The sequence below is a fragment of a genome, unplaced genomic scaffold, assembly GCF_019419815.1.
Source record: "Pyrus x bretschneideri cultivar Hongxiangsu unplaced genomic scaffold, Pyrus_bretschneideri_v1 Contig1, whole genome shotgun sequence".
Lineage (NCBI taxonomy): Eukaryota > Viridiplantae > Streptophyta > Magnoliopsida > Rosales > Rosaceae > Pyrus > Pyrus x bretschneideri.
In genome coordinates, this window is record NW_025999390.1 from 9,854,796 (window position 1) to 9,881,924 (window position 27,129).

General features: G+C 38.8%; 5 protein-coding genes and 1 pseudogene across 5 annotated transcripts; 3 read left to right on the forward strand and 3 right to left on the reverse strand.

The window, feature by feature from the left end:
• The first annotated feature begins 868 nt into the window (after positions 1–868).
• LOC103930750 lies at positions 869–1,965 on the forward strand. Its single transcript, XM_048584755.1, has one exon. It carries the CDS (start codon positions 1,011–1,013, stop codon positions 1,626–1,628), a length of 618 nt encoding a protein of 205 aa, XP_048440712.1. The 5' UTR covers positions 869–1,010; the 3' UTR covers positions 1,629–1,965.
• Positions 1,966–11,079: 9,114 nt separating this feature from the next.
• LOC103930783 lies at positions 11,080–12,236 on the reverse strand. Its single transcript, XM_009340158.3, has one exon. It carries the CDS (start codon positions 12,142–12,144, stop codon positions 11,344–11,346), a length of 801 nt encoding a protein of 266 aa, XP_009338433.1. The 5' UTR covers positions 12,145–12,236; the 3' UTR covers positions 11,080–11,343.
• A 1,640-nt stretch (positions 12,237–13,876) lies between these two features.
• On the forward strand, positions 13,877–17,221 carry LOC103949208 (annotated as a pseudogene).
• On the reverse strand, positions 16,931–18,262 carry LOC103930749 (protein ALP1-like). Its single transcript, XM_009340123.3, has one exon. The coding sequence runs from the start codon at positions 18,260–18,262 to the stop codon at positions 16,931–16,933; it is 1,332 nt and encodes a 443-aa protein (XP_009338398.1).
• Positions 18,263–18,985: 723 nt separating this feature from the next.
• Positions 18,986–22,834, forward strand: LOC103930748 (NEDD8 ultimate buster 1). Its single transcript, XM_009340122.3, has 11 exons — positions 18,986–19,397; positions 19,933–20,055; positions 20,181–20,277; positions 20,496–20,531; positions 20,680–20,867; positions 20,958–21,060; positions 21,323–21,504; positions 21,585–21,662; positions 21,769–21,871; positions 21,952–22,045; positions 22,196–22,834. Exons 1-11 carry the CDS (start codon positions 19,093–19,095, stop codon positions 22,582–22,584), a joined length of 1,698 nt encoding a protein of 565 aa, XP_009338397.1. The 5' UTR covers positions 18,986–19,092; the 3' UTR covers positions 22,585–22,834.
• A 221-nt stretch (positions 22,835–23,055) lies between these two features.
• LOC103930746 (protein OS-9 homolog) lies at positions 23,056–26,207 on the reverse strand. Its single transcript, XM_009340121.3, has 8 exons — positions 25,918–26,207; positions 25,336–25,412; positions 24,675–24,878; positions 24,463–24,534; positions 23,849–23,964; positions 23,672–23,738; positions 23,476–23,582; positions 23,056–23,366 (listed from the first exon to the last, which is right to left on the reverse strand). Exons 1-8 carry the CDS (start codon positions 26,174–26,176, stop codon positions 23,204–23,206), a joined length of 1,065 nt encoding a protein of 354 aa, XP_009338396.2. The 5' UTR covers positions 26,177–26,207; the 3' UTR covers positions 23,056–23,203.
• Positions 26,208–27,129: the final 922 nt, after the last annotated feature.

Consider the following 27,129-nt stretch of genomic DNA (forward strand, 5'->3'; position numbering starts at 1 on the left):
AATTACAATTTACAATTAGGCAGGTGCTTTGTACTTGATCAAAAGCTTTTAAGGAATAATTGCATTTAATTTCATAAAAATCGAATCCAAATTCATTGTGCCCAGAAATATTCACATGCGTGAACGAATAATCTTTTAATTTTCTTGCTTGCACTTTATGTTACTACAAAAAAGTCAATGAATAATTCCCCAAAATAAATTATTATGATTTATGCAACGACAATGTGATTATGGATATTGTCTAAATCACATACTACCATATAAGAAATTTATAACAAATATACGTTTAAAATGAGATCGGAAATACCAATAAAATGTTATCTCAATTTTTTGAAAAAGAGTTATCGTGACATTTAGATCTTATGATCAGGTATTGTAAAATTCATGTTGCATACAATGAATGCAGACAAAAAAAATATGTCCAATTGGGTTACTCCTTTTCAATTAGTAAGTAGTTAAAATGCGAAAAAAATGACAAAAATTGCATACTAAATATGTTGTTCAATCTAAAAATTGAACGTGAGTTGAAGAATAAAAAAAAAATGTAAATATGAATCGCTTAAATAAGATATGCTTTTGATGCAACGTGAGTTGATTTACCTCTTAAACAATGCGTAGCGTTTGTCGACCTACCGCATCGCTTATATGCATGGACCAACCCATTGGAATGGAATCAATAGCATATATGGTTAACGATCAATTACAATATAATCACTAAATAACACGCGTCGCAGTCGTGTTGCCCACAACACAAATAACCAAAAATGTAGGGGCACTAATGAAAATATCGAGATAATGAAAGGAAGTATCGCGGGAGCTGAAGCATTTTCTCCTCCCCATTCGCTATAAATAGATTGGTCGAGTGAAGCTAGGTTTGCCGAATTGGGCAGCGAAACGCAGCTTACAAGAAAAGAAAAACAAAACCCTCTCTCTTCTCTTTCTCTCTCCTCGGGTCTCCAAATCTTCTCACTTTCTCTCTCTAAAACCTCAGCCTAGCCTGATCAACCACCATGGCAGCAACTTCAAGAAGATCCTCAAGCGGCTGCGGCCCAGTCCTCCGCTCCCCTCTACCCGCCGGAAGGTTCCAAAGCACTCAGTATTCCTCTTCCTCCGCCTTTGCCTCCTCCACGTCCGGCTTCTCCTCCCGCTCCTCCAGCTTCTTCAACCGCGCCGTCTCCCCCCCGCGCCTCAACGTCGCCACCGCCTCTCCCTCCGCCCAGTCCGTACGTTTCTCCTTCGACCGCCCAACCTCCCCCAGCCGATCCATCTCCGTCGCACCGCGCGGCACCGGCAGCCACCACCACCACACCGCCGTCCCCAGCGGCCGGAATATCAGTCAGCCGAAGCGAACCTGCATGTGTTCCCCTACCACGCACCCCGGGTCCTTCCGCTGCAGCCTCCACAAGAACAACTCCCACGTCACCGCCTCCGCACCGTACTCACAGAACCGACTCAACGCGCGCAGATCCGCCATGACGAACTCGCTTGTGAGAATCGGCGGCGTCGAAGGCGATCTGGTGAGGCGCGCCTTGGCCTCTCTGATCCGCCCCTCCTCCCACAGCCAGAGGCGAAGAGCTGATTTCTGTCCCCGGCCCAGCCGGCTCTCCGCCATGTCCAAGTCCGACTAGGAATCTGAAAACCCAATTTTGAAATTAAAAAAAAAGAGTCGGATTTGGTGCTTTTGAGCTTTCCTCTGCAAATTGTTTAGTTTTCCGGCGGCGAGGTAAGGTGGCGCTCGTTGGGTGATGACGTGTCTGGATCCGGCGAAACCCGAGTGATATGACCGATTGGTTGACCGAAGTGCTACTACAGCCAGGGGATTTATATTTGAAACCTTAGCCGCTATGATTTCCGCTCTGTATATATAAATACGCAACTTTGTATCGATTGGCGCGCCATTTTGTTGGCGACTCCAAGCTTTCTGGGACCTTATTAACTTCCTTATAAGCATCCATTTTTATCGCAGCCCCAAATTAAATTCGAAATTAACAGATCGCATTAGTTAAAATTTGGTTTCACATTACATTCCAGGCCAATTCTTCATCGTCTCCGTTTCACAGTTACCCGTTCTCTGACTCTATCCGTTAGTTTTGACCTCTCCGCTATCCCTCGCCGTACGTTCGTTCCGTTCACTCCGTTTCCGTATACCGGGTTCTGGATTCATTGGTTTATACAGGTTAGTTGTTTCGTTGTCGATTAATTCATTAATTGTTTCGTTTGTTCGTATTATTTATTGATTATTATTTCCATTTGTGCAGGCATATATATTTTCCTGCGGTATTTGCACCGAAAATTGAGAAATTGATTTTTTTTGAATGGATTCGGTAGTTTGGGAGGCTAGAAATGCCTAATAAGAACCCTAATTTGGAGAGAAAGATTGGTTGGACTGGAAGGAATAAATTCTGATTAATTGATGGAAAATTTACTAAAATATATGAATAAAACAATTAACGAAAATTGAGAGTGACTCAGATTCATTGAATTAATGATTTGAACCGATAAAACTCTGTAATGATTAATCAACTTATGACAGAGAGGTTAATGTCTTTAATGAATTACTTTATAATAAAGGTGAATGTTCTTAATTAATTAAATTACGAAAAAAATAGATGAATTTTCTTGATCAATTAAATTATGGGAGGAATAATCGAGTACGAAATACCGTTGTGCTGGTCCCCGATCGAGCTACAAGTATCTTGTAATCTCAGCTAATGACTTTAGTTTAGTTCTTAATCATCAGATGATGACTCACACGCCCTTTTTTTTATTAAGAAATACCAAAAATGATTATTGCATAAAACATGTATTATGTTTTTCGTAGCTGTACATGATTTATAAAATTAAATGGAATCAGGTTCGGGTCGGTTGAACTTTTAAAATTTTGCTTCCTCCTTTCTAATTTTGGAATATCAAAGAAAGTCATTGGTGACGAATTAAGCTAACTGTTGGGGTGCTCATGTCGGACGCGACTTAGACCTGATCTGGTACTGAGGTGATTCTGAAAAAAGCTGCTATAAAAAAAAACTGGGAGCTGTTTTTGTGTTTGATAAACACTCAGCTTCAGCTTTTTTTCACAGTTTTGGGTGAAAAACTGTGAAAAAAAGCCAAAAACAAGAAGCTGCAAAACCTAGCTTTGAAAAACCGGCTTTTTTTTCACATCTGTTTTACATAAAAGTTTACCAAACACTTTAATACTGCTTTTTTTTTTTTTTTCAAAAGCACTTTTACAAAAAAGTTTACCAAATACTCTGCTGCTTTATTTCACAGCTGCTTATTCTCACAGCACAGCAGAAGCAGTTCTTTTTCAAAGCACAACAATACCAAACCAGTCCTTAGACGCAACAAACAAGTTGCTTTTGAACAACATATGAAAGACAGAAGGGCAGTGGTCCCATGGATAATTTTTATCCTATATTTTCCGTCATTTTGGTATTTTCCGTCATTTTGGCATTTCGTGTTACTAAATACAATGTTAGTAATGATTATTTTCCATCTTTTTGGCGACTATTGGAGAACTTTTTTAACGGTATGGAATGCCACAATAACAACATTGTAGCTATGGCACGTAAGTTGTTCTCGAGAAGATGTCCTGCCAAACCGATGAGGCCCCAAAACCCATACAGCTCTTTTAAATTTTGAACCGCTGTATCGTATTCATCCGTAAGGCTAGCACCCAACTCGAGTTTGGCCCCTCGGGGAGGATGAGGCTCTGAAAAGGAAAGTACGGGTGCATGGATCATGGATGAATGGATAATGTACCTGCTTTTTAGGTTTTTGTTCCCCAAGTCCTTTAATACCGGGACAACCCCTGCCTGGTTTTCCATTTCAGCGCTGGATTGAGTGTATTTCTTAATTTTTTTCATCTAAATTAACCTTTGAATCATATGGTTTGTTACAACAAAATGCTGAAAAGGGTAGCCTTCTGTCACATTTACAATCGGAAAACTTACATAATATGAGCACATTATCACGTAGTTTCACGTGTTAATAAAACTAGAATGTGTAAGAAAAAACTTGCACATGTTATATTTTATGGCACAAAAACTCATGTCATATAAGTTTTCTTTTTCTTTTTTCAAAAGAGCCACAAAAACACAGAAGCTAGAATACATAGTACTTGACTTGATCTATTGAGTTCGAAGCATGTGGTCCAACATCCTAGTAGATAGGGTGTTGATTTCTATCTGTGTGTCCGAGGTTTAAAACTTTCTTCTCCTTTAAATAATTGTAATGGTTTCGTATCCTTGCCCCTTTCCTTAATAATAATAATTTAAAAAAGAAATGCATTGAGTTGGTAAGTCTATTGTATGGATGAGAGCCCTTCTGTGTTAGTGAGGGATGCTACCGAAATTCGATTTATGTTGTCGGACAACTACTTATATGATCATATTGTGCATCTGAACCTCGTAATGAGACGACGAAGTAAATAGTCAACTTGATAAATAATTTAAATCCATAGTTTCACAAGAAGAACATTTCATTTCAATTCCTACCAGATGACTCATGACATATTATAATCATAATGAAAATGATATGATTTTTGACTTTATGACTTCTTCATTTGATCCAATTCCGCTTACTTCTGACCACCCTCTGATTCATGACTTCATCCACTCTAGGCTTATTCACTTCAATACCCCTTAAAACTCCTTTTTTTTTTTTTTTCCTCACGGTGCCCCCCCCCCATGAATGTACTACGGTAGGGCTGGAAAAAAATATCTGAAAAAACCCGAACCGAATTTTACCAATCTCTAAATACCAAAAATCGAACAATACCAAAAGTTTCAGTATGGTATTCGGTTTCCTTTTACCATTGTTCGATAACACTGAACCAAAAATGTTTAAATGTAATCTTATATTTAAATCACTTAATAGTAATCGTTGAATTTGGTTGAGATTGAATCTCAACCGTTGAAATCACAACCGTTCGTTTCAACTTGACACTATCTCTCTATCTCGACCTCACCCTCAGACCTCCCAAACTCTTTCTCGACTCAGACTCCATCTCTCTCTCGACCTCACCTCTGGAACTTCTCCGTATAAAAAAAAAAAAAAAAAAACAACAACAACTACTACACGAGCCCACAACCGACCGCTGACCACCACACCTTAGTCCCAATTGCATCACCACCATAATCTTCCACCTCAAACAATCATTCTCACCCTCGACTTCCAGCTCGAACAACCATTGTCGCCATACAACGTTAGAAGGTAAGAATTTTCACCATATCGTTTATTTGGCAGAATGAACGAAGATAAGAGCATCATGAGAGAGGTAATGTAGTTTTAGGAGATTAAGTGAGAAAAAATGAGTTTCAAGATACAAAATGAGAGCAAGAATGAATTTCTAGGACACTGTTGTAAATAAGCCTTCATTAGCTCATTATAACTAAGTAAACAAAAAATCATTAGGAAGGTACGTTGCTATTAGCTCGTACCATTGTTTGTATATTATTGGCAATTTAGGGGGTGTAGTCAAACTAAGATTTTAAAAAATTTTAAAAGTGATAGATTTGATAAGATTTAGGAGGATTTAAGACTCCTACAAAATTCATATGGATTTTAAAAATTTGAATGGATTTAGTTTGTAAATTTTGATGGATTGTGGTGGATTTTCATATAATTTTTTTATTGAAAAAAAAAAAAGAAAAATCTTTCCCCTTACCCATGAAGGTATAGAATTCGATAAAGAAACAACAAACCCTGATGAAATTTTGAAATCCTAACGGGTGAGGTTGGATTCTTTTTAATCTTAGTTATATATACTTTTTGCTCTCAAATCTCACACAATCCACAATTTATAAAAATCCTCCAAAATCTTAATTTTTTTTAACACACTTAGATTTAGATGGATTTAAAATCCTTTAAAATCTTTTTATTGATTACACTAGGATTTTAAAGTCTTTTAAAATTTTTTCAAATCCGAGTTTGACTACACCTTCCTTAGTATGTGTTAGGCGCACACACGCTAGACATTAGGAGTCATATTCCAACCCTACTCTTAAACAAAACCCGAATTAATTAAAATAGTGAAAATTAATGGAGAGATTATCTAGTAAAATTGCCACGTACCCATAAAAGATCGGCAAAGGAAGAGAGTTTGGATTACTGAAATCTGATGAACGCGTGCTGATTTGGCAAAATTGGAAAATCACCCCCCCACCCCCCACCCCCCAACAATTGAAGTTGTAATAATTTGACATATGCATGTGCACGCAACTGGAAGTCGGTCGTGTAGGCCCAGATGGTGGAACAAAGTGCAGTGGGGCCCAAGTGTGGAACAAAGTGCAGTGGGCCCAGATGGTGGAACAAAGTGCGGTGGGGCCCAAGTGTGTAGTTAGAGTAAGCCGGATTTGGATCCTCTCCTGAGCTCAAGGTGAAGATCCTTTTGACTAATGAGTGTGGACCGTTGGATGAAAATCCAACGATTATAAACAAGGGGTCCCTTTAAAGTTATAATAATTATAGCTGTTGAATTTTCATCCAACGACTCACATTTATTGTTCAGGAGGATCCTCACCTTGGGCTCAGGAGAGGATCTAAATCCGAGTAAGTCTATCCCTAAACAAATACGCTAGCACTCAGCCTATTTAATTCACTCAGTGAACAATGATAGACTACAATGAACAGTGATAGACCAAATGCATCTCTATCCCTAAAAAATAACTATTTTATTTTTAATTTTTGACTTTATAAAAAAAATATTATTAATGTCTAACATTTTATTTATTTATTTTTTAAATTTTGGTTGAAAAATATGGATCGTTGATCTGAAAATCGAATGATCCTCATTGTGCCACGTTAGTAGTCATTAATTTTAAATTTTAATTTTTTTTTTACCATTGAAAATCCAACGGCCCAAAAAACTAGCCATTGGAAATCCAACAGGACAAAGAGGAGCCACGTGTCCCCAAGCCGGAACCCCATAGTGCGCTTGCACAATGGGCCCTGCCTCTGCAATGTTGTCGGGCACTTGCGCGTGTTTTCCACGTGCCTGGCGCAAAAAAAATTTAAAACGGCCTATGACATCACATAGGCCAGACCTTGGCTCAACACATTCTGGGCCGGCCTATGGGGCAGCTTGGGCTGTGAGTTGGCCGATTGGATTGGGTTGTGTACCGGGCCATTTTGGCTGCTGGGTGCTAGGCTATACCCTCCTGGTGAACTTGTTCTTAGGGTTTGGGTGAATGCATGAGCCAATTGTCTAGTTGTGACACTAAAACATGGACATAAATAAATAATGCTACTTGTGGATGTGAGTATGAAACACGAAAACTTATCCAGTATTATATATGGTAATTGTACTAGAGAGTTCTTTAGCTATGAGACTATGACACACATAATAATGCGACTTTTGATACCTTTGTTATTGTTAGAGAATTTCCAGTTCACCAAAAAAAAAACTTATCCATCGTTATGGGACTAAAAAGTGGATAGATCATCTGTGTTTTGTCCCTTTTCAGATATGCCGATTTACGGCTTTCGATTTCATCTTTTGGTTGTTTTGTGTTGTGTATTCATTGAAATTACAATATTATGGGCACAGCGGTAATGCAACTTTGTTCACAGTTTATATTTCAAGTCGGCTTAGTCACAAATATCTTTGCAAAGATATTTACAAAGCGTAACGTTGTTGTCTAGGTCAGTTTGAATTAAAAAGATATTATTTTGGATAAGATTTGACAACACTATGTTCTTGCTGGCCTATGGATATTTACACTTGCCAAAAGACTATCTCAGAGGTGACTTGGATTGACATGACCCAAATGCGATGGACAACATGTACCTGATTGGATTAGCCATCCAAAAGTTTGAATTGTCTTAGCTCACTCTGATGTAAACATGATTGTTTGTGATAAAAATATTAACTACTCTCAAAAGCTTTTATCGACAAAGTTGTTTGGCATCTTGGTATCCCCTCATCACATCCTGGAGTTGATGACAGCCCAAGGGTTTAATGAAGTGGCATGCCAATTGGATTCAAAATCTCGTGAGACAGTTCGTTTTTTATATATCTATGTTAGACCATCTCTAATTTTTAAAGATAAAATTTAAAATTTTAAGTCATAACTTAGAACTTTTGTGGCTTAAAACTTTAGTTCGAGATTATTAAATAATGGATTTAGTCTTTTTATTTTGGATAACTTTCTTGAAAATAAGATTTATGTAAATTATCCTAATTTATTTTTATGGCCATTTCAATATAAAAATATTTAAATTCTAATAAGTAATTAAAAATCATACAAATATATGAGTATTTATAAAGTTTTAAGTGAAATTTGATTGAAATAATTTTAGACATTAGATTTAATTTTGGACTTTCAAATCTCTTTTTTTTTTCTATTTCTTTTTTTTTCCAATTTGATCACACAGCTGTTAGATTATAAGTAAAAAATAAAAAATGACAGTTTAGTGAGTCCATAATAGTTTAAATCCTAAGGGGAATTTAGCCCAGAGATATATTTTCTCCCCATGACTTATTTTAGCTCAATGGTTGGAGATGATTTTGAGGGAGATTTTAAAGCTTATATTTAAAACTTTATCTCATGAGTTAAAGATGGTCTTAATGTTAATGGGAGAACTTGGAGCCAACGTTTAGTAAAAGAGGTTAATGGGAGGAGAGGCCCAATCACCTTAGGATAGCTGCTGTGGTGTTTATTAACGGTTGCAAAGCCCATGCCACCTTTACCCCCAAGGAAAACGAAAGGAAAAACAGCCTAATTATGCTCTTTTTTTTTTTTCGAGAAATGATAATCACTTACTATTTTTCTCGTTTTATACAACTTTCTTTATTTCTTGTTATCGAATTGAACAAGTCAAATGAAAATAACGAATAAGATTAAATATAAGTGCGGCGCAGAAAAATGGTATGTAGTTATCATTTATCTTTATTTTATAATCGTGTGCTGAACCCTCTTGTCAACTTCTTTGTAAAAACAATGGGTCTGGTAGATATTAAAGAAACATGCAAAGGCTCCTGCTTGAGCTATAAAAGCATGTTTATATGGACCATTGTGTTTCACTTTTATACTTGGAATCAAGAACACATAGATGTTCAATTGGGCCAACCATTTCTTTAATGAGGCCAGGCCGAGGCCTTTCTTTTCTTTTTCTTATACAAATTATTATTCAACTCTAAAGTAATCTAAATTGCGGAAAGAAAAAAAAAAAAACAAAAGTGAGAGATTTTAGGTTCGAATCTCGTGAACGGCGAATTCGATATCAAATTAGGCTGCCTATTATATGGTTTAGCCAAACTCTCCCTCCTTTTAGTGTAAAAATTAAGATGTACTTAAAAGAAAAACGTATAGTAAGAGCCTAAGGGGCACATTTGGTCCACAAAAAAGGAAAATTGAGAAGTATTTTTTTTTTAATTGTTATTGGGTCCTCAAAAATTTATTTGCACACTATTTTTTTTGCTAAATATATAAAGTTTAGAGTTCACAATTGATTTTTGGAGTGTCAATAATAATTTTTTTCTTCATTACAATAACAATTGTGAGAAGACTACATTAATTATGTTTCTGACGAACAATAACAATTGTGAGAAGCCTACGTTAATTATGTTTTCGATGAAGGAAATACCGAAACAAAAGTATAAAATTTACGAAGTATGATTTTTTGACAAAGAAAAGTGGAATTAAACATGCGATTTAAAGGGATTGAAACTAGATAAATGATATAAAACTATAATTTTCAAACTTCAATTAAAGTACAGGATTGAATTTAATCATTTTTGATTTTCATCGAGTTAACAATTGAATTTAATCTTATTTCATTTTACTTAATGCATGCACACCCTCAAACGGTCAAATATAAACCGAAATGATATATTCTCCTTATTTTATTTTACTTAATACGTTCTCCTTATTGTCTGCCGTTTCCGGTGGTGTTGCTCGAAAATTTCCCAGAGCTTCTTTCCGATGGTTGGCTTCTCTCTCGCTGATTGTTTCTTGTTGATGGCTGTGTGTAGGTGGCGCATGTGGAGGGAATGATCTGCAGTGGGTGGAGGATCGAGTGGCTGGCTGATTCTCAAATCGGCGATGGCAACCATAGTGGATGGTTCTCGGTTGTTTGTTTTTGTTTGGGCTTCACTGATGTTGGGCTCTTTTTCTGTGTCTTCTTTGTTTTTAGGCCAGTTTTCTGTTTGTTTTTAGGAATAAATTGGGCATTTGTTTGGTTTGTAAATGTGTTTATTTTTTTTTAATAAAAGTTTCTCGTCGGCGTTCCTTTTGAATCCCACTTCCAAAAAAAAATCTCATATACCCAGCAACTATGCTGCTCTTCCGAGTCAAAATTGAACCAACAGTTGGATGCAAATGTAAAGCTCATGCTCATTTACAAGTGCCGAATTGTTCTTGAGAAAACAAGGCGTGGGTCAACAGCTTCCCGCCGCTAGCCATCGGAGTGGGAGAAGAAAAAAGAGTGCAGAGGTTTGGGGACGAAGGAGACTGTGGGTTTACGTGATATATAAAGCCCGTTTACGACATGCTTTACGCTGGGGGATCCTTGAGGGTTCTTCCAAATACAAACCATTAAGATGAAGGTGCGGCGAGTGGAAGTTCTACTGTCTATAGAGCTATCATACTCGAGCACATCTCGATACAACTACATCAACTATCTGAGACGTATGTAGAAAGTTTTAGTTTCTCAAATCCGTCTTCAGAACCAAAGAATCAACACATGTGGAGGCTCTAGGTTGTTTGTCCAATTCTAAATTGTAGTTTGTGCAATTTTTCGGCTTTTTCTGTACAACAGTACTGCAGTTGGAGAATTTTAGCTCTCGACTGTATCCTATGAACCATATGGTGGTTGGGACTGAATGTGTTGTTGAAGCAGAATCATGAAAGTTTGCTGTAAATCTAGTACTGATTGATTCGATCATAGTAACCACACTCAACTTATACTTTTTTTCAACGATATGATTTACGTACACTTTTTTTCTCTTCCTGCACACTCTTACTTATTTGTCCTTTAATTTGCTGAGAAAAAAAGAAGTGCAGAAATCACTTCCTTTCTTTTCCCCCCATTGAAAACACAAGTTTCAAGAAATTACTATGAAATGATGGGCAAATCCAATCAACCAGTAAATGTATTTAGGGATTTCCATATATTGCCATCTAAAAGCACAAGAAGATGCATAAGGAAGTAATACATTGAGAAAAACAATCAAACTTGTAAGAACACACCACAAAAATGAACTTATTTATCTTTTCGTGTCATTGATGCACATCTGTTAATGTCTAAATACTCAAAATGTAATCGAAGCAAATAGATATATCTTCAGTTCTAAGGCATATACTCTCCTGTTACGACAAAACCAACCAAACCAAACCACAAACTTCAAGTTGGCTTCAGATCCTGAAACAGTGCAGTCCGAAGTGAATGATCATCATAATCAACATCCTCCCTTTCCTTCTCGTAAGGAAAGCAAAACTTTGGGCTCACAACTCTCCCATCCAACGGCCCAGAAAGTCTTGGACTTTTATTTGCGGTCATGATCTTCTCATACGTTCTTCCATCCAACGGTCCAGATAACTTGGGACTCGAACTTGCAACCAAAGAACCGGTCAGCCTTGGGCTCCTATTTGTGTACATCAACGTCTCATGAACCTTCCCATCTAACGGTCCCGATAGCTTCAAGCTCCGATTATTATGAGCCATCAATCTCTCCTGGACCCTCCCATCCAACGGTCCAGAAAGCGTAATGCTCCTAGTTTTGACCACCATAGGCTTCTCATCCTCGACCTCCTCACAATAACTCTTGTGCTTCCTCAACAAAGCTCCTCTCCAATGCTCTTGATACCAAGGTGGCTTAGCCCGAGTTGCACCCCTGCCATCAAAAGACACCTCCTCATGAAAAACCAACTTGTTAAAGTACTTGGAGAAGCACTTCTTGGTCCGAATGAGCGCCCAACTAAGCCGAGAAAGCGATTTCAGGTGCCCAAATCTGGTTTCTTTCTTGGCAAGCTTGAGTATTTCTAGCCTGTGCTTGGCCACAGATATTCCCATGCTCTGAAGAAACTCGTGGTCTAAGTATCTCACGTCGTCGAGCTGCAGCTGGTTGTGCGAAAAGTCGAGGCCGTATTCGTAGATGAGGGAGGGTTCAAGGCCGGTTTTTGACAGCCATGAGAACCAGTCCATAGCTAGCTTAGATTAGCTAAATGTGCCTGAGGCGTTTTCTTATGTGGTACTACATTTATACGAGGAGACGATGATATAAACTGATAAAATGGGAAGTGAAAATAAATAAAATTTAATGTGGTAGGTAAATAATGGGGGCCTCGCTCAATTTGTAGAAAATTTGGATGGTAGTTGGTATTGAATATCCAGAAAGTTGAGCATGAGCAGCTCTTAACGACCTCGTGATCTAGATTCTATAATTCCAAAATACTTGAGATTTTAGGTATTAAATAACGCATTGTTACTCGGACAGTTCATGTTTTGTTATTTCATATGTTTTAGCAAGCGCATGCAAAACCAGAAAAACAGAAATAATTCTAATAATTAATTGTTCAATAATACAGAGCACAAGTCCAAATTACAGTGTGAGATTGGGCAGGTAGGATTGATGAAAACTTAAAGCTAAAGCCTAACGTTATAGGGCCCAAAAATAATTGGGGAGCGGTTAGGATGTTAAATCGGATAACCTACTACCATTTGATGAAATTATTAAGGCAAAGTTCAACACACCAGATTTTAAGGGCCCCTATAACTTTTAGTTAGTCCCTCTCTTCTTTACCTTGAACTGTTTTACCTGCTCGATTGTGATAACGTTTCTCCCAAAAACGTAAAAGAGATATGACTTAACAACCTGCTACAAATCTGCAATCTTCTTTTAATCACATTTAATTTTCTCAACCTACCGTTACATCATATGCCTGCATAACTAAAAACGCAAAAGAGTCGCACATTAATATAAAAGTGATGTTAAGGAGATCAAATTTTTAAATCATCTTTTATAAATCACATCTTTGACTAATATCCCCAACACCTTCACGACAATCTCTCAAAATGTGAAGAACAGTTTCAGAAGGCCAAGCACAAGGAACGGCAAGAAGCATCAGCGGGTAAAATTCCTCCTGGCTCCTTTCCAAGTTGACCAAGTGTGTGAGTGAAACCTCTAGCTACGAAACATCTAACGTTTAGTATAGTAATATTTTTTTCGACATTGAAAACCGCTTTCTACGAAGTTATAACTCTTCCAAACTTTGTAATTAGTATTTTCATCAATATTTTGCCAATGATTTGCATATAAATATAATGCGAGACAAAATAAGAGGCGTTTAAAGTGAATAAACAAACTAATTAATATAAAGTGGTCCAAAATTGGCAAGAAATCAAGCAAGAGAGAACCTTCAAACCTAAGCATCAAGTATCACGTCAGGCACACATTTGAGATATTTCGGATAACATGAGTACAACAAGCGTGACAATATTTGGCAAGGTATATAAATAATATTTTGTTACCTGTTACGTTTTAGGAATATTTTAGAACAGATTACTTAAGATCTTTTAGTTCTCTATTTAAGCTACTGTATAATCTTGTATTGGTTAGATTTTTCATATTATCAATTTATATTTTTATCTAGACGTTTGTTGATTCTTAGTTTTTGTTTTCGCAAAATTCTAACCGGATGAATTTGTAACCCATCTGATCGATCTAAGTGTCGAAAATCCACTGAGAACACACAAATAGACCCAAACCATTAACTAACTTTTTGAAAAACCGTTACATAGAGTCATTCAAACCCCCTAGAAAGCCACCCACTTTTCCCGCTCCAATTTCCTTCCATCATCTCTCCCTCTCACCCTCTCCTCGTTATAATCTCCACTGCTTCCAAATTTGACAAGAAGAATCTCTCTCACCGGCGATGCCTATGCTTCTTCGTTATTGATAGGATTTCCATCATTTGCAGTCTCCAGCGAAGGAGACAAGGGCTAGGCACCGAACATGTTCTCGGTGTCTCCACCCGTCATTAGTAATCTCGACGCGCTTTTCCTAATTCTCTGTATTTTTTCGTCTCTAAACTTCGAATCTAAACTTCTACCAGCTCGCCATTTATACGTCACAAGCCATAACCCTAAAGCCATAGATTCATGGTATGTTTACTAGGGCATCTTCGAGGGAATCCTCACGGTCCATCCATCGGCTTCTTTCGGGTGTTAAAACGCCTCAGCTCTCGTCCTCCGTTCAACAATCGCAACCCTTGTACTCGGTCTCTCCGTCACCATCTTCTTCTTCTTCTTCTTCTTCTTCTCTCAGCTCATGGGTTGGCATATATATTTGCCTATGGTGGCAGTCATAAAGGTAGATCTCCGATAAAACTTTTGATTTGTTGCTGAGATCCATTTGTTCGGGGGTTCTGATTCTCGGGACCAGCCTAAGGTTTTCGTATTCGTCTTCTTCTCTGGATCCGAATTCCTACGTGTATTACGCTGATAATTATCCAAAAGAAGGGGCAGCATGGGCAATCGGCGAAGATCCTAAAGAAACTCAGTTCTCTCTTTGATGGTACCTTGTTTGTTTCATTGTTTTTCTTCAACTTAACCGTATATCGTGTTTTCTGAGGTTTCTTTAATGTTTTACACTGATGGATCTCGTCTCAGTTTCATACAGGAGAAGGAAATTCTTCACTGTATGAAAGGCGGCTCTGAGATCAAAGTCCTTTGGAGAAGGTATGGATCATGCACTTAGAAAATTGATTTTTACGAAGCTGTTATTATGTTTGTGTGATGATTTTTGTGGTTGCAAACACTACATGTTTGTGTTTTGTGTTGTGTGCTTGTGGTTTTCAGTTATTCGAGTACTTTGCATCGGTTAAAAACCCCATCGGAGAGGCGCTTATGACGCCAACAGACTTGATGAGAGCGGTGGTTCCTGTATTTCCTCCCTCAGAATCAACCCGCGTTAAGAGAGGGGTCCTTGAGAGGGGAGAAGGTTCCCGGCGAGCTGCAGTGTGTTCCTTCCAAATTCTTTGTGCTTTTCGACACTGACGGAGATGGCCTGATGTCCTCTTAGAGTGAGTATTATTAGATCTTGATACTACAATGACTCTAGTCTAGCTGAAATTTGTTAAGATCTAAAAACAACGTACATGTTCGTTCTTGATAAGATCAGGTTCATCTTTTTCGTCACACTTCTCAGCATCCCTGAGCCGAGTTTTACAATTGCATTTAAAATGTTTGATCTCGACAACAGTGGGTGGGTTTACATTACTATCGTCTTCGCCATCAAGCTATAAGTTAGAAACCTTCGTTCATGTATTGCTGATGGAAAGCTTGTTACATTTGTGATTTATAGAGACATTCATAGGTAGGAGTTTAATAAAGTCATGGCCTTGATGCGATCTCAAAGCAAACAGAACATGGAAGGCCACAGGCTCAAGGTTTCTGTCGAAGACAGAGGACTACTCGAGTACTTCTTTGGCAAAGACAGCAAAAGAAGTCTGAAACTTGAAAGATTTGTTCAGTTTTTCCGTGATTTACACGAAGAAGTATGCGATTTTTTTTTCAGGGTTTGTGATTTTATCATACTATTTTTTCAGTCAGCTGATCCTTTTCCTGTTTCTTTTTCTTCCTCTGTTTTCGAATTTGAAAGATTATGCGATTGGAGTTTGTTCACTACGACTACAAAGCACAAGGAAACATGTTGGCCAAAGATTTCGGTGTCCTTGGTTGCATCTGCTGACAGCAGTGACATAAACAAGTTGCTTGATCGGGTGGACAAAATTGAGAACATCACACGTCTTAAGGACGTAAGAATCCCATACAAGGAATTCAAAGACTTCGCAGAGCTGCGTAAGAACTTGCAGTCCTTCTCTCTGGCTCTTTTCAGTTATGGAGAAGTTAACAGGGTGTTGACGAAAACTGATCTCCAGAAAGCTGCTTCCCAAGTACACATCTGATCTGTTATTGTTAGTGCTGGCTAAGCTTATTTGATCATTAACTAGTATTTAGTAGCTTATTACACCAATGTTTGATTACTTTTATTTATACAGGTACGTGGCATCTCTGTTTCTACTAATGTGCTTGACATAATATTCCATGTATTCGAAACAAATGGTGACGAGGATTTAAGCGCAAATGAGTTTGTACGAGTTTTACAAAGACGGGGAGGCGAAATCCAAGAGACAGGCTTAAGGGGACTCCTATCTTGCTGGTTAAACTGTTCCTGTAAAGCTTTTGGTCAGAACAACTACAGCTTTAGTTTCTAAGATCATACCTGAATTACCTTCGACTCACATAACCAAACGTTGTTTTACGGCTCTAATCCAGGGGTGGAGTCGAAAATATGTAATTACCAAACCTGGGTGGTTATGTGACTTAAGAATTAAACGTCACAGCAGGCTGATATTACCAATTTTTGTAACCCTATATTAACCATTACAATGTCAAACTAATACATAAGTTCAGATCTTCTTCGTTAATTTGTGTACCAATATTTTCTGTTAAATATAGATAGTAGTCTGAAAATGGTGCCAATTCTGCGCAACTAAAACACATATAAGAATCACAAAATCTAATCAGCATATCACCACAGCTACTTAACATCATAAACAAGATAGGAATCGTAAAATTCAATCTGCAGATCATCATGGATGCTTAGCATCACAAACAAGAGAAAAATCGCAAAATCTAATCCTCAGATCATCAAAGATACTAGCATCATAAACTCAATAAGAATATCACCAGAATATATGGAAAGAAATTTGATTGAACAAACACATTCAGTGCCGAAATGATATACAACTTGAAATTGGAGCCTTGACATTTATGGTTTCATTGGCTATTTACATACAAAAATACATGCATAAATGCAGTGAAAGCAGACCAGATCAAGACTCCAACTGATCCGAAAAATTCTCTCAAAAACCTAAGATGCACCGCTAATCGACAACGAAGAGCAACTACAAGGCAACAAAAGAATTCATCTTCTGAGGCTTACCCGGCTCAAGTGCATGGCGAGTACATCCCTCATCCGCTCGCCACTCTCGTTCACTTGTCCATCGAAAACAGGAAGCTCCTCCTCCTTTAAGCCTTTCACATTGTCATCTGGCATCGGCTCGCTACACTTGATCAGAAAGTTATGCAGCAGACACCCTGTAACAACCACAAAAGGCAGAAACTCCACACACTCTTCCTTCCACTGCCTAGCCAGGAGCTGCCACCGAGACCGAACTCTCCCAAATGCCGTGCCAACCAACCCCATTGCGCGAGTATGCACCAAATTGAACGCCTTCTCCATCGAACTGAAGCTATCCGCCTCGTCCGACCTTACATAAGGTGTTAGAAGCCATGGCAATAGAGGGAAGCAAGAGTCCCCCAATATGTACTGAGGAATGGAATTCCCATTCCCAAGCTCAAAAGCAGGACCATTGAGCAAGTCCCTGGACTCCTCCACACCCAAATACAGCTTACTCTGCCGGAAAATCGATTCGGGTTTCATGGTGCTTGGCCACCCGGCGGAGACATCGAGGAACCTCCCCTCAGAGTCCACCACTGCCTGAACCAACAATGACCCATTTGCCCCCAGCACTTCACCACCAACCCCAAATCTCGAAAACCCTAAAACCCCACAGCAATTAGGCAGCGAAATCCACCTGAACGCCGCCGATACCCGGGATATATCTGACCGGAATTCGAACAAGTTCCCCAATTGATCGTTCACCGCCTTACATACGGCGTAAAATGCGCGGCAGGCCTCCACGGAGTCGAGCCCGAACCGCCTTCCCACAGCCTTGTAGCTCGCGCCGTGGGCCAAGCGGTAAATTGCGGCGGCGAGGACGAAATTGGGCGGGATTGAAGGGACTGTGGACTTGAGAAATGGGGAGAGCAGGGAGAGGAGGACGGAGAAGGAGTGTTCAGACATGCGGAACGTCTGGGACCAGTGGGAGTCGAAGTCTCCGCCGGCGGCGGTGGCGGAGAGAAAGCGGCTGAACCAGCATTCTAGCGGCGTCGGCGGAGGGCGTAATGGTGGTTGCGGTGGTGGGTTGGGGAAGCAGAGGAGGGTGGAAAGGGAGGTGGAGGCGGATGAAAGGAGGGATTCTAGGGTTAGGGTTTGGGCGGGAAGGAGGAGGAGGTCGTTCTGGGAGAGGAAGGAGTGGGCCAGTGACGTGGCGGCGGTTACGAGGTTGCCGAGGTGGTGTTGATTGAGGGGCTTGTTGTTGTTGTTGTGGGTTTGGTTTTGTTTCTTGTTTCTGTCCTTGCCTTTGGTGGTGCTCTTGGCTGCGCCTATGCCGCCTCCGCCGCCGGCAGCCATTGGTGGTGGGATTTCGATTAGTAACGAGTCAGATGTTGGCACGCAGTGTGACTGTTTTGGGCCAAGTATACGGACTGCTGATTACTTTCCTTTGCTTTTTGGTCCTTTAGAAAGCAACATTTTCTAAAGTAGACTTTCTATAATGGCCACTTTACTTTTGCTATATTTAGAATTTGGAATTAAGCTGCTTGTTCACGAAGTCATGACTCATTGACTCATGATACCATCTTACTGTGGGGAGATTTTCTCATGTAATCACATGTTTATTATGCCACGATTGTTCAATGGATGAATAATATATTTTTTAAACACCTGGTAATTGTTTATTAGTAGTTCACGCTACAAAAATTAAAATTTGATTGCATGAGAAAAAAATTTCATTATTCTAACTAAAAGAAAAATTATTGTCTCATTTTCAAGAAAAAAAAGATCATAACATATTGCTTCGAACAAAGATTAAAAATTCTCTCCCTTCCTTAATATAACTAAATAATATTACTTGTACGAAAGAATTTGTTTGAATAAAATTATTATAAATCGATACTCAAATTGTCGAATTTGTAAAGTAACATTACTCTAATTTAATTTTTCTAGCATTACTCTAACAAATAACAAATTAACAACAAAAAAGGGGCTTTTTCTTTTTCCTACAGATGAGACTCGAATTAGATTAAACCGTGCGCTCCGACGCAACGCAGTGGAAAGTTTAAGCCTTGATCACCAAGAAATTCTCTCTCCTCTATATATATATATATTGTTATTAACCCGTAGTCTTCGTCTTCTTCCTCGATACCCCACACTACAATCAGTCCTCTCTCACTTAATCTCTCATGGCGTCGAAGCTGAAGATTGCAGGGACATGGGCGGGCGTGCTGGAGGTTGAATTGGAGAATTGGACCGTGCCCATGTTGCGAGACGAAGTTGCAAAGCGATCAAACTGCGACCCCAATTCGATCAATCTGATTTGCGCCGGCAGGGTCTTGAAAGACGGCGGCGGCGATGAGAAGCTCGCCCAAGTGGGTATCAAAAACAACGCCAAGATTCTTGCCAGTCGGGTGTGCGCGGAGGAGGGTAAGTCGTTGAAGGAGGAGTTGATGGCTGAGGAGGAACGCTTTCGAAGATTGACTCGAGTCAAGTGAGTATTTCTCTTGAATTTTTTTAATTTTGATGAAAGTACTGGTTTTTGGCGAAGAATGTAATTTATAGGAGTTAATTTGGTGTTAGAATCCGTTCAATTTTGATGGGTTTTTAGTTTGTATGTCTATGGTTTGCTGTGTTTGTTGTTCATGAACTGTGTATTTCGTGTTTTTGATTTCGGATTGAGTGAGAAAATAGTATTGGAATTTGATTGATGTTATTATCTTACGCACAATTGAGGGACTATGATTTTGGAGCTGAATTCAAGCATTTGGAGCTTGATTCACGAGAGTGCGGAGTTGGACCTAAAAAAATAGTGAATACTCTTGAGCTCTTGGTTGAGGGAGAGTGGAACTGTTTCCAATAAGGAAGTCGTGGACTTAGTGATCCTATATTTTCTTCCATTGATAATGGTCCCAAATTGTTCAGATGTATATCAGTGGGCATATGCACATTTAACGTGTTCAGTTTTATTGATTTGTTTATGTCTATATTTAAGTTTTAACTTGATTGTACATATATTAACTCTACAGGGCAGCTGCCACTGCATTGGCCAAGAGACATGCAGATGGATCATTGCCAATTGAAGACTTCAATATAGTTCTTGAAGATCAAAGTGGAAAGAAAGTAGAGTTGGGATCCGAGACTGATCAGAGGTATGATAGATAGTTAGGTTTCAATACTTTTCATAGTGCAATTAGATGTCCGCACTTACTTCCTTTTATGAGAAGTTGAAGGGTATACAGTTGCGTTCTAAGTTTGAAGATTTGTCATTTGACAGGGCAATTATGATGGGCCTGATGCTTCATACGAATGCAAAGCAACTAATTCAAAGACAAAATTACAAAGACGCGTTAGAAGTGCTTACCATGGGAGAGGTCAGTTTCTGCCTTAAACTCGGGATAATATTTTGATTTGATGACCTTGAAGGGAATATCACATTTTTTTATGGCTTGCACCTTGCCAGTGCTAGTTATATCAGTTTCAGACATGTTTGTATGTGAAGTAAATTATCATAAATTGAAATATTCAGTCAGGAAATATTATGTGCCTAAACGTGTTGCTTAACCCATGTGTGCTTCTTTCATTCTTGTAGGAGGCTTTCTCTCTTTGTGACCCGAAGGTTATTGAGGTGAGTGAGCCATACTGAAAGATTTTTATCACTTTGAGCCATATTATTGTGACTTGCCCTCCCTGTAACTTTGACCGTTAAACTATATCAAAATTTGTGCCTCCTTAGATATACTACTATGTCTGTTTGACTCCATGCTTGCTTTCAGCTTGTTGACAATCCTCCTATACTCCAAATCGATATGGTTTGGTGCTATTTCATGCTCCGAGATATCAGCTGGCTTGCAGTGGCAGGAGTTCGCCTTGAAAAAGCCAGAAAAGGTATTGAGAGAGCTCATGGAAGGGACTCTTCTCGTGTCAGACTCCTTCAGGGAGGTCGCTATCCAGAGCTTGCACTGTAAGTATTTTACTGCTACCTGTATTTTACCTAAATGTACCTTGCTTGGGAGAATTTTGGTCTAATCACTTTTTCATTTTCTGGTCATAGATATTTGAGACTGGAGCTACTGGAAGGGGTGGTTGCGTATCATAGTGGCCAGTACGATAAATCAAGGAAGGTGCTGACTTCTGCACAAGAAAAATTCACCAAGGTTAGTTGACTTCTTGTGGAATTCTGCATTCATTAGTTGCACTGAAATTTGCAATCGATTTCTGAACTACCACCATGTTTCACATTACATATTCCAAATGATTGAATTTGAAAAAAGAACAGAAATTATTTTAACCTCCACAAAATTCATATGCTTGTATTCACTTTTCTTGGTGATTCTAGTAGTTTTAACAGAACCCTAGTAACCTACCATCTCTAGATTGCAACTTCAACTTGAGTACATTTTCGATTGTTGATTGCAGCTACAAGTGCCAGATGAAGCTCTATCACTTGTTATGAGCATGGGATTTAAAGAACGAGATTCTAAAAGGGCATTGCGGATGAGCAATCAAGATGTATCTAGTGCTGTTGATTTTCTTGTTGAGCAGAAGACAAAGAGAGCCCAAAAACGGGAAGAAGATATTCAGCGACGAAATGAAATTATGTGAGTGTCTTATGAAATAGATTTTTTTTTTTTTTTCTAGTACTCTGTTTGTAGTGTTACTTAGACCAAGAAATTGGCAGGGAGCAAAAGAAGTATGGGACAACGCCATTGAAGAAAGCTGTGGATATCGAGAAATTGAACCAATTGGTCTCCATTGGGTAAGCAAGCCAAGACTTGTTCATCAGTTTTCAATTTAAAGTTCAATCTTGCATACAAATTCTGGGGTCCGTGTTCAGTCATTATAAAAGTTGCTTGAATTTGCAGTTTTGAGAAGGAGCTTGCTGCTGAATCACTTAGAAGAAACGAGAATGATGCTGAGAAGGCATTGGATGATTTGACAAATCCAGAAGTTAATTCTTCCATACAGGTCCATTGCGTTCTCTATAAAAAGATTTAACTGAAATTTATTTAGACTCCTTAACATTACTAACTTTGTCCGACCTGTAGGTATACATTGAATCAAAGCAAAGGAAACGACAGCGCCAAGCAATTGATTCTTCAATTGAATCACTTGTAGGCATGGGGTTTGAAAGATCAAGAGGTACTTGTTAGCAAAATACCAATCAAATCTAAGAATATACATTATAGATATCAGAAACTAATGCTCAATTTATAATAGCAAGAACGTGGTTCAGAAGTAACAAATTTATAAGGCACCTAGCTAGGCTCTAATGTTTACCTTTGTATGCAGTGATTGAAGCTTTTCAGACTGCTGGTGCTGGGGCAACACTGGAGCAAGCATTGCGTCAGTTGCTCACAGGAAATGCAACAGACCCCATGAATGCTGCCAACAACCAGTCTCAGGCGATCCCCACAGCTGCTGCTGACAACAATATCCCTGCTGATGCTGCTAATGATATTGTGAATTCTCTTGTTTCAAGGCTAGATAATGCTGATCAAAACGGCGAAGCTGGAGGTCCATCAGCTACTAGTGAAGAACGTGATGCAGAAATGGAAGATGCACTCGCTGGAGAACTGGCACAAGGAGATGCATTCTCGGACTATGACCTTGAAGTTACCGAAGAAGGTGTGGCCATAAGCGAGTATTTGGCTCTGCTGGACTCGACGGGCAGAGAGTGAAAGAGCGTCGCCGTCCCAATGACAAGATCCCAACTCTAAGAATAACGCAAAGGAAATCATTGTGTGTGATTGTATATATGAAAACAAAGTAGGTGATCGACTTAGGTTTGGTGAATGGTGATTGCATTGCAGTTGCCTTCACAGTTACCATTGGCATTCCAGACGATCAATGTTGCTCTCTCTGTCGTTTATCCTCACGGCATCTCTTACTGTTTTTGGCATTAATATAAACAGCTCGTTTTGTTTACAATCCAATCGTCGTCAATGCAATTTACATGTTTTTGTCTAACATTTCTTGAACAACGAAGTTAAGAAAGAAAGCAATTCAATCTTCATATTACGATTGTAGGGCAGCGGAAATTATTTTGAAATCGACTATGATGAGATTAGTTCGATAATGAACGATTTTGGAGTAACATACACATCAGTTTTAACCACTATATGACACAAGTCCGCCGGAGTAAACAGAGGTAAAGGGACGACAACCTTAACAAGGAAATGTATTAAGAATGTCGATGATTATGTTCCTATCTTGTGAAAAGTGTAATCGGAAGATACAAGAGTACATAAAGTTGACTATCACTGCTATTCACAAAGATTAAGTGAATCAATGCACATGTTACTCATCCGAAACCTCATTAGAGGGATCTTCACTATCTGCGTCTGCAACCGTAACTTTCTGCTTCGTATTAGATTCTTCCTCTACTCTGGTTTCCTTGTAATCCTTGGGAAGCACGTTACAATCAATTGTCTGCCATACTGGTCTCTCTGATTGGAATGCTCTGTTTGGGAAAATAGCTTAGTCATTAGAGGAGCTAGTAGTAACATACGTCGCAAGAAAACGCAAGCACAAAACGTATTGGAGTGGGGGAGGGAGGGATAGAGACTCACGGGTGCTTGCAAAGTTTGGGGCATTGGATTGTAACTGCATACTTGCATGTGGATACCTCTGTAATTGAATTAATCATAGCTTTGCCCTCTGCGCACACAAATCTCACCTGCAAAATGCGTATGAAGTAAGGACCGGAAGGCAGAAGGAGAGAAGCGAAAGGAAATTTAAAACCACAGAAATATAATAACTTCATACTTCAGTCTCTCGTTGCAGGTCTGTAAGATCACAAGTAGTCCCATTTGTATATTGATGAGCATGGTACCTACAAGAGTCGTACAATTTCATAAATTGTAGTCAATCTCTTCTATCTTATCTGCAGAAATATTTCCCTCAAACTTGTCCTACACATTTTATGAACGCCAAATCCCATACCTTTGGTATGCATCTTTTGAGCGTGGATCTTTGAGTGTAGATATGTCAGAGAGGTTCTGGTTGACCGCAGCAGTGGCCTCTGCATCATATTCACCCAAAACAAATTCCTGAACCACCTGTAATAAGAGAAGAAAGTAGCCAATCCACGAGCATTATTATGAGGTTTTAAATTTTCTGAAAGCGTTCCAATAAGAAATGAAATATCTGAAAAGATGATGATAATAACACTAATGAATTGGAAAAGAAAAAGGTCAAGAACGTAACAAATGGAACAATGACTCTGCTCTTGTAGCACAGCTACTAAATATACCACTGTAACCACTACAAGGATGGGGGAACCACAATACACCGAACAGGCATGATCATCCAACTCTAAAACTTTAGTAGTTAATCACTTGTGGGAATGCATCCAATACTGTGTGCCAACACTACATCAAAGGCCAAGATCACCTAGATACATGTGGAACTTATTTACACTTCGTGTATATTATCCCACTTCCTCTCATTGTATGCAGTTATAATAACATATTACCAAGCACACAAAAGAAATAAGAACTAACAATAGAAGAATAGGACATTTAAAAGCGAGCACTTGAGAGCACATAACACAATACCTTTTCATCTTCCACATGAATTTGTCGTAATCTCTTCTGATAGCAAAATTCATATGACCACCAACCCTCGTGCTGCATAAAGGAGTTGGTTATGTTAGCGTAGTTCACAGTACATGCATCATCAACTAATGGGGGCACTGTAAACATGTATTATTGTAGTTTTATGAGTTAACTAACCATGATAAAGAGAGTTTTAATGTCATGGATCTTACTCTGACAAAGCATTGGTCCTTCAGCACTTCAAGCAGCTCATCCGGTGTCTTCATTTTAATTCGTTTCTCAGTTTCCACAATCATGCTGCTAATATTCTGCTGGAGAACTTGCTTGCCGCTCTTGGCTTCCTCTACCTTAGGCAAGTAACATATAAAATTTTGTCCATTGTTATTTGGCATAACCACAGACTCCTGGCCATCATCCTGCAATGTTTGTACCCAATCATTAGATCAACAAGTATACTACGTATTTGTGACAAGTGAAAAATTCAGAGACAAATCAGTGAAGTACACAAATTTATCCATAATGTGGAACAAATAAGTGACAGAATCATTCGTCTAAGTCCATTATATGATACAAGGCAGTGTTTGACGAGCAGCAAATGTTTAATGCATTGCTTATTCTAAAGGAAAACCAAAGAAACTACATAAGGTGTGCAATTTTGGGATGGAGAACTGTTGAAGAATTGAATCGACACATGAATAAATCGAGCATTTTCACAATCAATTGGAGATGATAAACTTACAAATCAAAGTAGAAGGCAAGAAATATACTTCTTAAAAATCTATACCTGGCATCAAATCTTTATATATGTCAAGGGAACAAACAACAAATACAAGTAAAAACAATGGATAGATAAAAAATACAGTATTAGCTTACAGGATGAAAAGGTGAGTCTTCAGGATGGAATTCAATCCTGTATTTTGGTTCACGAGAGCTGCGACGAAATGCACCACCTGCTCATCAAACGATAAAGAATCAAAATGAACTTAAATTTGCAGTACAATATATCGAATTAAACCAACAAACTTCTATCCACCGAGTTGAAATGCTAACTATTGCTATCCAGCCAACTGATCACGAAAGTAGCCTACATCAAAATTTGGCCCTTCAGTCTAAAGGCTAAACATTTACGAACCCTCAAGTGCTTTCAAACTAATTAAGCTAGAAGCTGTAAATTACCAACTAACTGAAAATTCCGCCAATACTTTTGAGCTCGGAAGCTGATTGACAATAATTAATAGAACACTAAAACCATAAATATATACACATCACATACATACATATATATATATATATAGTTGAGAAATTTACAAAATTTGGCACGCAAGACATGATTTTGTAGTCAAATAGAGAAAAACAGCAATGAACAACAGATGGGTTTTACAAAACTCAGCAGAAATACTGAAATTACGAAAATTTGAGAGGGACATGGATGGATTTAAGAAGAGGGTAATTTACCTAGGTGATCCAGGAAGATCTGATCGGCCGAGACGAAGTGGCTGAGAAGGTACAAAACTTGAACAAAAAACACAAACACCTTCATATTTGTATGAATATCAGAGAAAAATAAGAGGTCCCAAAAGCCAGAGAGAAGCAGAGTCAGATAGGAGGAGGAGGAGGTGTTGAAACCTTCTGCTGCTGCTACGTCTCGACGAAGAAGACGAAGACGAAGAAGAAGTGATGCACCCAAAACACTACTGTTGGTTGTTTGGCACATCCACGCTCCCCCGCCAATCAGCGGACGCCGCGTCAGACGTGGTAGTGCTCACGTGACCGAGTCGACGTGGCGTTTTTTATGTACGAAATTGTTGTTGGGTTGCAAAGCCCAATCTTTTATTTTGGAAGATTGGATTGGGTTGGGCTTGAATTTGCAACCTCCAAGTTGGTGGGGTTGGGCTTCAATTGGGCCAGTCAGGTGCCACCCATCACGTAAAAAATTACAGTTACTGTGTATTAGTTACGTTCTGGAGAACTTTGGAATTATCCATTGACTTTGTTTTTTTTATTGGTCGGACCGATTGACCTGGCTTTACAGCAAAACATAAACAAAACACAGGCAAAAGGCCCTCCACCACAAATATTGTAAGCAAACAAACAAACAAACATTCAGGCGGCCGGCCGGCGGTGGGCGGTGGTCGGTGGTCGGTGGGCGGTGGCTTAGAGTACATGTCACGCATGCGAAGGAAGCTTACCAATATGGCAATATCGAAAGTATAATGCGGCGGCAATCCCAAATTAATTATATTTTAAACTTTAAATATATGGGTTTCACTATAAAATGTGGTGTTAATTGTTACAAAATATTGTATTCCACGTCAATCATATATTGCATTTTAATGTTGTGTGATTAACTTTGAATACATGACTAGCATTCAAGAGATCAATTTATCTATCTCAAGAATGTTATAATAACAGTAGCGCGTGATTGGATTGCAGTGCAGACACTAAGACGTTTTGGTAGAGGAAAAAGTTATTCTCATGCACTAACACATCACAACAATCTAAAAGTGTGGTGTTAGACGTTTTAGGTTTGCACCGTATTTATTTTAATCTGTACAGAATATCTTATATATATCATGTGACTAAATCTAACAAGACGTGATTAATTTGTAATACTATTATGTACGATTACGTTTTGTGGGGAAAAATATTCTTCTCACACGTGGGATC